The sequence below is a fragment of the Rhododendron vialii genome, chromosome 7a (genome assembly GCF_030253575.1).
Source record: "Rhododendron vialii isolate Sample 1 chromosome 7a, ASM3025357v1".
NCBI lineage: Eukaryota > Viridiplantae > Streptophyta > Magnoliopsida > Ericales > Ericaceae > Rhododendron > Rhododendron vialii.
The window spans coordinates 20301720-20311976 of record NC_080563.1 but is presented as its reverse complement, the minus strand read 5'-3'; the positions used below and the strand labels follow the sequence as shown (position 1 = coordinate 20311976).

General features: G+C 36.3%; 1 protein-coding gene and 1 long non-coding RNA gene across 4 annotated transcripts; one reads left to right on the top strand and one right to left on the bottom strand.

Moving 5' to 3' along the window:
- The first annotated feature begins 123 nt into the window (after positions 1-123).
- LOC131333216 (early nodulin-93-like) lies at positions 124-7180 on the top strand. Of its 2 annotated transcripts, none has more exons than XM_058367627.1 (4): positions 124-1005; positions 1196-1257; positions 2300-2375; positions 6855-7180. In XM_058367627.1, the coding sequence occupies exons 1-4, from the start codon at positions 951-953 to the stop codon at positions 6938-6940; spliced, it is 279 nt and encodes a 92-aa protein (XP_058223610.1). In that variant the 5' UTR covers positions 124-950; the 3' UTR covers positions 6941-7180. The 2 variants fall into 2 exon arrangements, with proteins under 2 accessions (XP_058223610.1, XP_058223611.1); XM_058367628.1 differs by having other exon boundaries at positions 942-1005; positions 2314-2375.
- Positions 2442-5915, bottom strand: LOC131333217 (uncharacterized). 2 transcript variants are annotated; one of them, XR_009201756.1, is made up of 3 exons: positions 5045-5915; positions 3334-4361; positions 2442-3078 (listed from the first exon to the last, which is right to left on the bottom strand). It is a non-coding gene; the product is annotated as an uncharacterized LOC131333217 (long non-coding RNA). The 2 variants fall into 2 exon arrangements; XR_009201757.1 differs by having other exon boundaries at positions 2442-3043.
- Positions 7181-10257: the final 3077 nt, after the last annotated feature.

The window sequence follows — 10257 nt, the reverse complement described above, 5'->3', positions numbered from 1 at the left end:
AATGTTTGTGGTTCCAGTATGGGAGAGCTTGAATGTCATGGATAATGTTGGGGAAAATGACTCTTTAAGATGCTTTGGATGAAGATGATTTGGATGAAGATGCTCTGGAGTTCTAATTAGCATCTCTCTATGAGGTTTGGTTGTAGGTTGCATGTTCAGCTCTTTTCCTTGTTGGCTGCTGGGCTTAGGGCTCTTTAGCGAATTTGTGGTTTTTGTTTCATGGCTTTTCTTTTAGCGTGGTGGTGGCGTTTGGCTGTTGTAGTACATGTTTTTAGGTTGGTTTTCGAGGCTCACCGACGGGTGGTGGCTCGATTTTGCTCTGACAGGCACGTGGGGCCCACTTCGGGTCCCTACACGGATGATCCAAGCCCTTTAATAATTTTAAAAAAAGAAACCGAGTGGGTTTATGAGAAATCAACTCAATCTGATATGTGTAGGTGCTCAATCCAATCTTTCTATTTTTGCCGATTTTTCAAGACTAGGCTGTGAAAGGGTGTTTTTTTTACATGAAAATTAGCCACAATGAAGAATTTTTGGGCTGGCAAAAGTCCATAATGCTAAGGGGAAAAAAGAAGAAGAATAGAAATAGGCTAGGTCATATATCCTAGTTAGCATCAAGACTGTTCCCAAGAAATAGATGGTTAGAAACGTCTAATGAGATCGATTTTGGTGCCTTAGCACACAAGTGGAATATTCTTGTGGTATTCTCTTTGGACAGTATATATCATCCAAAGAGAGAACCAAGAAATAGGCATTGTTTGCGTTTGGCTATTATTAGGATCGAGGGTTATCAATAAGGCACGCAGTAGTACGTACCCATGCATATATATATGCATCCATGTATGTTTCTGCTCGATCTGCCTTTTACTATTTTATTTCTCCAAATTCATTTACTCTTTTTGAGAATTCGATATTCTTAACGATCGGAGTTGGATAAATAAGTGATCAAAATGGGGTCTCCAGTTTCTGATGATCGATTGGTGAATGCTCAAAACTGTACCCAAGGTACGTATGCATATATACGTTTACGGTTTACTCAATGTGAAATACATACAACCACCCAATTAATTAAGCTTTTCCCCTCACGCATGCAGTTTCTTTTGGATTGAGAGATAGAATAGCTTGGTATTGTGCGCATTATTGGTGTTTGTTTGTTTTTTTAAACTGCATTTGTGTTAATTTGTTAATTTCACAGAAAGCGTGCGTGAGGGGCTCAAGTCGGCTGCTATTGCCTGCGTCCTTAGTGCCGTGCCTACTGTATGTTAACTACATTCACTTTCCTTTTTATTCACGTAAAGTGTGCATAAATGACAATCGGCTCATCGTTAACGTGGATTTAAGCCACATTGTGACATTTTACAAGTTTCGTGCCTTTTTTTGTGTGCACGCGTACTGCATGTAGTGCTAGTTTTTTTTTTTTTTTTTTCGGAGTGAAAATTGCAATCATAGATGAATTCCTTGTCACTTTTCTTTCTTCTTTTGATCCTTAGTTTCCCATGCAAAGCTAAATATAGAAAAGAACTTTTTCTTTGATTTCTCTCCTAGTTCAGTTTTCGTTCCGGTCTCTTTTCCTTGCACAATGTCCAAACACGAAATTATCATCTCATCATTACAAAAGAATGTATATATGGTGTATGATATTGGTTAGTGATAGCTCCAGAACACATCATTTGGGTGGTTATTAAAACACTTGAATTTTACTCGCTCTTCTAATAAAATTATAACTCAAAATGAATTAATGTATTGATCATATGTAGCAGTATTTTGACCAAATTTTTTGTATATATACACAGTTAAGATTGCCCTTGACATGACAATATCTCATACTTTATATTAGAAAAAATCATTTAAGCTCCTTGTTCATGATTATTCATGTGAGTTAATACTATTATAATTTAAGTAAAACATAAATTTAAATTAATAAATAAAAAGGCTATGATATATATACCATTACATAAATAGAGCCAGAAGAATAAAATCAAGGATACACATAAATGGAGTATGAGAAGCACTTCTTATAGCTTTGTTATCAAATAGAGATCTCTTTAATAAGTGTGCAAACAAAATAACTATTTTTTTTTTCCCATTTGAGTGAGACTAAGTTTATTTTTATTTTTTTTCCAAAGCCAAACAGGAGACAGATTAAGTAGAGTGTTGAATGAATTCATCCTTATGATTAGGGCACAAACTACAAACTTCACTATCTATCCAATTGTTACGCTATATCACTTTATGTGCATGTGCCTTTTTTCTTATTTTTATTTTTGGGTTCCCGGCCTCTATCTATGTTGTCGATCAGTTTGCTGCTGTCAGGACGATTCCATGGGCAAAGGCCAACCTCAACTATACTGGCCAAGCACTCATCATATCCGGAGGTAAATTCTTATTTGTTACTCTATGTAACCATTATTTTTTCTGTTTGATTATATATATATACTAGTGAATACCCGTGCCTGAAGGCACGGCGCAACGCATTTTGAATACAACTAAAATGAATTACGAAACTATTGACTACCCCCGCCAAAGAAGCTGATTTATACGGGAAGATTTGTTTTCTTAAATTAGGTTCATGCCCGTGCCTGAATCCACGGCTCAAACGATCGCAAACACAAATAGACATTGGACTCACGTGCAATATATCAACCCTTGCCCAACGAACCCAACTACAAAAAATAAAAAAAATAAAAAAAAATCAAGCATATTCGTAGGAATTCCCCATGCTTAAAGCCACAACGCGACATAATAGCAAGTTTGCAACTATCCAAAATTACAAATGGGCCAAACATAGACAAACAACAACAAAGTAAAAAAATGGTCCCACCGCCTCAGACACGAACAACAGAAAAAATAATAATAATAATGGTTCCGCCGCCTAAGATATGAACATCAAGAAAAAAAATCGGTCCCATCGCCTGAGACGATCGAAACAGATACCTCGGAACCGACAATATGATATTGTTGTGGCTTTCCTACATTCACCCAATACGACTACCTAGCAACCCCCTGGCTCTTGGAAATCTCCTTAGTGCCAAATGTGATTGCTCTGTCCAAAATGAAATAGATTAATTTGCCCATCAGCTGAAAATTAACACAAATACAATTGTACAGTCTCGTTGAACACCTTAAATGGTAAGAGAGTTCAAATATCACACTTTTCGTTAGGATTTCTAAGGAGCTAGCAAACAATTTTTTCGGGAAAATTAATTTCAGGAGATAAGCAATATGTACCAACCGATACATGACAAAGCAACACATACTCAAATGAGAAAAAAGGTCCAACCTTGAAACTTTGCATATCCAACACATAAAATAGAAGAAGTCAAGATCACTTACCCTCTTTTCCCTTGCCAAAGTCATTGAGAGTCCACCTTCTGAAAGGCTTTTCGATGTCAGTCATTGAGAGTCCACCTTCCTAGTGCATGTCCGTGTCTAAAGACATGGCTCGAATGATTGGCATACGCAAATAAACACTGGACTCACGCGCAATATATCAACCCTTGTCCAACAAATTCAACTATGCAAAAAACAATGACCTAAGGATATTCATGAAATGGCCCGTGCCTAAAGGCATGACGGGGAGATATTGTTGTAATTCATAAGTATAGGCTAGTACTTAACTCCTGGAAACAATGCCAAATTTAAAGCCATCTAATTCGTGAGTGTTGTACTTAAAGGATGTAAAGATTCAACTTGGCACATCGATCACGATGACACCTCACAATTTTGTAGATGAATCAACCAACCTAAGATAGTTTCAATTCACGATTGAAGAAAGATAAACGACTAACATGAAACACCTACAAATTCCAATAGAGAGAACATAATTAAATGAAAAGGTCAACTTGACAAAGCTACAAAAGGGTCAATAAGCAAACACCAAATATTATACTGTGACTGAAGCCACAAGGTACATCTCCTCCCCATTTTGAAGCCAACAATTGAACCTACACGATTCTAGCTTTAAGTAACAGATAAATCCCCGAGGAACAATCTTGATAAGTTAACTACATCATGTAGCCACAATGATACCCAAAAACACTTGCTCATATAGGAGAAACTCACACCATAAAGGTGACAATCATACTTTTTCTGCAAAGTATGTTGTTAAGTGTGAAGTTAATTTGTTGTGGTTTGTTGCTGTTGTGCTGTTGCTCTTGTTACTCTTTGTCTCAAATTTGACTGTCACTTTTGCTGCTAATGGACTTTCATATGGTGTCACTTTCTGCTGCTATTGAGCTCTTCCGTGCTCATTTCTACTGCTACTATTGCCTTCTTTGGTGTCAAGTTCTGACGCTGTTCTTATTGCCTTAAGAGGTGTTTCAAGCTGCAGTTTGAAGGAGTCAAATAGTTTTCTTCAGCTACTGAAATTTCATCAAAGGAATCTAACCAATTAGGTGGTTTACAAACAAAGGGACATAAGGATTAAAAAATCATCAATATCCGAAAAAACTCATGCATAACCGAGAAAGTCATATTACAGGTTACAAAAACAGAAAACAAAAACGGAGATGGTTACAATACCAAAGGTACAAATAAAAATAGCCACATTACAGGTTAGTCATATTTCAGTGCCAACAAATAAAAATAGGCAAAAATCAAATACCATAAGGGGTTTCATTGTACCCTATTTGCTTAGAAACTCAAACTATCGTAATAACCAACAAAGATGAGTCTCTTAACACAATCGAAGAGGACCATCTATGTAGTTTCTCTTTTCTTGTACATCACCTTGGTGTCTGCGCAGTCTAGGCCAGTGAAAAAGGCTGGTGAGTCACAAATCTTCTGCTAGCATTTTACCCAGGCAGTACTCCAAGCACTTCACAAAAAATGAAGTACTCCTAGCATTTTACCAAAAGTAAAAAGGAAATTAATGTTCAGATTATGAAATTAGTTTGCACGTGTGAGTTTAGTACCCAAAGGATTATGAAAATTGATTGAAGCATTACATAGAACACAAAGAAGGCAGTCAAGCCAAGATCAGGAAAGCTAGGCAGAGCAAATGATAGGACACGACAACTGAACAGAATTCAAAAAAAAAACCCACCTTATTTATGCTCCAAACTACAGATCCAGTAGCCATACATATTTTAAGATACACACGACCAGCGAATGACACCTGAAGAGAGAAGGGAAAAGGAAAAGACAAATGAACAAAATGATCCTTGGATCGTAATTCCATTTGGACATTTTATCAAATACTTGGAAGGCAATTGAATATTTCTTCCCACGGGGAAAAACTTAATGTGAACATGTGTGTGTTAATCTGATAAAAAAAAAAAACATGTGCGTGTTAACACGCACAACTTAGCAACAGATTTTCACAATAGAAGAATAGCAGAAATAGAGTAGAAGCAAGAAATCAATGTAAGCATTGTTTTGTTACCAAATTATTTGACCTTAATCATGGAGAGCTATAAATCAAACCAAGAACCGGACTGAACGACCGAAACCAAATCACAGGGAAGTATGGCACACATGCAAGTAAAAGAACAGTCTCACCTCAAGTTTATAAGATTCGGAGAAAGTGGCATGAAGTTGGGAGATTTCAAACCTTGAGGTGAAGAAGAACTACATGCCATCGATTCGAACCCTGAGAGCCTCAAACGGTAGTGGTTCTAGTGGTGACTCGTTGCGCCAGTCTACGATGCTAGTGGTGTCGAATCGGGATCGGCAGTAGGTCAAGATCGATGACTGGTTTGAGAGAGGCAGAGGGAGAGGAAGAGCCAGAAAGGAGCGACCGGGATTCGATTCCTGAGGGCTTGCGGTGGGCGTGAGGGAGAGGGAGGGAGTCGACAGAGAGAGGGATGTGTTGGCGGTGGTGGATCGATCGGAGAGAGAGCGGGGTTCGTGGTGGTGCGGTTGGGGTTTCTTGTGGGGAGACCACACTAATAATAACCCTTGGATGGATCAAATATTTACAAAAATGCCATTTTGAAGAAAGGAGGGCAGAGATTTATGCAGAAGGAGAAGATAAATCTTAAGCGTTGGTTGTCTTTTGGATATACATATATATATATATATATATATATATATATATATATATATATATATATATATATATGTTGAACTTGAATCATGCATGACATATCCCCACAAAAGGATGAGAAACTACATAAATCACAATATATGGGGTATGTTGAACTTGAATCATGCATGACATATCCCCACAAAAGGATGAGAAACTACATAAATCACAATATATATATATACGGAACGGTTCAATGGACACCCTAAAAAAATACCTAAAAAAACACCCATAATCTCAATCTCATAGTTCCCGATCAAATTTTTATGATCCGAACCGTTCAATGTGTGCAGAATGTGATTTTAAGAGTACCCGCAAGAAATTAGCAAAAAAAATGACCGGGAAAGGTTTGATTTGAGCAGTTTTTATTTGAACCGTTCAATAAAAAACTGTTCGAAACTGTTCGGATCAAGTCCTTTCCGGTCATTTTTTTTGCTGATTTCTCACGGGTACCCTTAAAATCACGTTCTGATCACATTGAGCGGCTCGGATCATCAAAATTTAATCCGGAACTATGGGGTGTTTTTTTAGGTGTTTTTTTAGGTGTCCCCGGAACCGCCCCGATATATATATATATATATATATATATATATGGTATGTTGAACTTGAATCATGCATGACATATCCCCACAAAAGGATGAGAAACTACATAAATCGCAACTAGTTTTGATCATTTCTTCAATCTTAACATTGTTTTCGCCTTCTCAGATATACATAATTGCAACAATATTTCTCGTTTTCATCATAATTCTACTTTTACAGACAAAGTATATACCTACCTCATTCGGGTGAATTGACACATTATTAATTGTTTTTGTTGTACATGCAGCATCCATTGCTTCTTACTTCGTTACCGCTGACAAAACCATCTTAAAAGCGGCAAAGAAAAATGCACGATACGAGAGAAAAGATTAAAGTTGGATCCAGATAGAACTAGATATAATATTGTTCATTTCTCCTCCAACTGATCGATATATATATATGGGTCTGTCAGCTTCATCATTAATGCTCTAATCTTGATATGTGGACCGGAGCTAGCATTTTAGTACGTACTACTTATTACTAAGAGAGATATGTAATCTTATTAATTTGTTTACAATTCCAGCGAGTAATTAATTTTTGCAATCACACTTTTGTTGTAGTAGGACATTTTCATGGCAAAAAAAAAAAAAAAAAAAAAAAAAAAATATATATATATATATATATATATATATATATATATATATATATATATATAATAGACAGAGAGATATTTTGGTTGCTTATTTGGTTTGAAATGATCAACAACACTGAAATCGAAAGTCGCATTTTTTAGTGGCAATGCGAGCAAGGAAGTTGATGGTCTGATCGGCAAGATTCAAACAAATTTGACACAAAAGTATATAAGAGGGGTAGAAATTCATTTACGTACCATAACATTTGGAGATTACATAAACATACGCTTTTAATGTGTGGACTAAGTACACGGTCATACTACATTGTTAATGTTTCAAGCGAAAAATCAAACCCCAAAAAAGAGATCGAGGGATCTTTGATAGCTAGCCTCTCCCGCTTTCCACCACCACCACTCGGTTGGGAGCTAGCCATCCCTGTTGTCGTCAACAACTTAAAAAAATCAAAAATCATTTGCCCTGCTCTCAAAACCCTCTTCATCTTGTCCCAAAATCGAAAGCCATATATACTCTCGTACGTATACTCACCCTTGAAGCTACTCTTCTTAATTAATTACTTTCGTTACTGAGCATTTCTTCAACAGTCTCAATAGAAACAAGTTAAAATAAATTTTGTTCCAGTAAAGCTAGCTCGTCGTGAAACAAACCTAGTTACTGCTATTCACAATCATTTTTTTTTTTTTGTTGATGTTTTCCTCTCTACTCGAAAGCTTTCTCTGTCTCTTTCTCCCTGTAAGAAACAAACGGGGTAAACAAAAAACAGTAAGATAGAGACAAAAATAAATTAAAATTAAGAAAAGAGAAAAAGAATTCAAACAGATATATAGCTAGGTAAAATCGAAAGTATAGTTGGAGTTTAATTTTTTGAATAAAAAATGAATGAGTAGCTAAATAAGAGTTAGCAAATACTACTACGTACGTATGTATTTTCGTTTTTCCATAAACTAAAGTGTACTATTGTTCTTAATTAGTTTGAAAGTATTTTAAGATGTGCACGCATGCCCAATTTTAGGGATATATATATATATACTCAACCAACAACATATATAGATATTAGAGAGATAAGAGTCGAGAAGCTTGAAAAATTAATGAAAAGGAGTAGCTAGGCTTCTTACAGTATTTTAGAGTTCTACTGCACTGGCTACAGTTGGCCATTTTCCCGCCTCTTACTGGACCTGATCTCATTATTATTATTTTGTACATTTCGTGGAAATGCGTTAAGTTATTATATAGAAAGGTTTAAAATCATGTTACTGGAATCCATATGTGAGATGGAAACAAAAAATTACTGTAACTCAAGACTGCATTTTGCTGGGTTCCAATTCCGTGTCCAAAAACACAAATAGAATTACTGTATTAATTGTTGTAGTTCGATTACATATACATATGACGACTTAATATCCAATTAACATGATTTGGGATCATTTATCGAATGATCGAGGTCCGATAAGAGCCCGGAAAATGACCACCTAACAACTGCTGCATTTATCGGTAGAACTGTCGAGAAGCCCAATCCAATAAAATGGAAAGAAAGGGGAGAATGAAGATGATTCAAAAAGAAGAAGAAGAAGAGAGAGAATGAGAAGAAGAGAGAAAGAGACGAGAGGGAGGGAGGGAACTACACTTTTTAACGGTATCCATACGAGTGCAATTTTGTTCACCCTCCTTAAAAGAGGATGAACATTATCCTTCATTATATTTGTTGAAATGGTGTAGGTCTCACCCGTGTAATACACTTTTCGGTAAGTATGACATCACTTTCTGGTGAGATCTACGCTATTTTAACCAATAGGGAGAAGTGTAATGTTCACCTTCTTAATAGGAGAGTGAACAAAACTCAACTCCTTTAGCTACACTGTTAAGACATCCATTCACTTTTCAAATTAACACATTTGTGGCTTACAAAATTGAATTCCACATTTTATACCCCTTTGTTTCATAATGTTGGTCCTCTATTCCATTTTGAGATGTCCCAACATATTACTCTTATTTGAAAAGCCAAACTAAAAAAATGTGTAGATTTTCAAAATTTGTCCTTCATAAATAAGTAGAAATAACTTATTCTTCTTCTTTTTTTATCCAAAACACATTTTATTAAAGCCATAAAAGGCAATATTATTACAGCGATTCCATCCGAGTAAAGAAAAAAGGAAAATCAACAAACCATCACAGAAAGAAAAAACATGACAAGCAGGTGACAAAGGGACAAAGCTAGTGACTAGATCCTAGGCACGTCTCATCGCCTCAGAGAGTCGGGTTACGAGGGGCCAACAATCTATCAAACTAGCCGCCTCGGCCTGGAGCAAGTTCTCAATCAGAGACTAACAATACCAAACCGATGGAATCAGGAATAACTACAAACAAAGAAAAAAAACACTGTCACCATGGATAGACTCCACCAAGCAAGCCAGCCAAGCTCCAGCCGAGAGAAAACCGCTCGTCATTGAGAATGTAAGCATTGACTGGATCTTGAACCGAAGCAGTGGAGAAACATCTCCGGCAAGCCTCCGCTGGCACGAGGAGGCTCCGGGCACGAAGAACGAAGTAGAAATAACTTAATAAGTGGGATTCAAGGGGTAGTAGAAGATCAATGCTTATTTTAAAAGGAAACATGCATTTACTTGTCTTCTTAAAAGTTGAAATCCCTAAAAATGATTAAAATTGTGGAATGAAGGGAGTACTTTTTATCCCACAAGCATTTTTTGCCATAACATTTTATCAGAGATGCTTTAGAGCAACTCCATTTTCGAGCATCTCCGACCCAACTCGAAAACGTAGTTTCGAGTGGCCAAATCTCCCTATTCGAGAATAAGGTCATTTTAGTTCACCTCTATTTTAAGTAATTAAGTAGTATCTAAAATGGAGACTCACCTTTAATACTACATATGTGGCGACTGATCCTTCAATAAATGACGATTGATCTCCATTAAAGAAAATGCATAGTTTTCCATTTATATACATGCAATTAATGTATAAAAATTTGATACAATTTGATACTGTGGGGAAAAAGTTATCGACAATACCATTGAGACTAATGTTTGATTAACAAATAAATAAAAA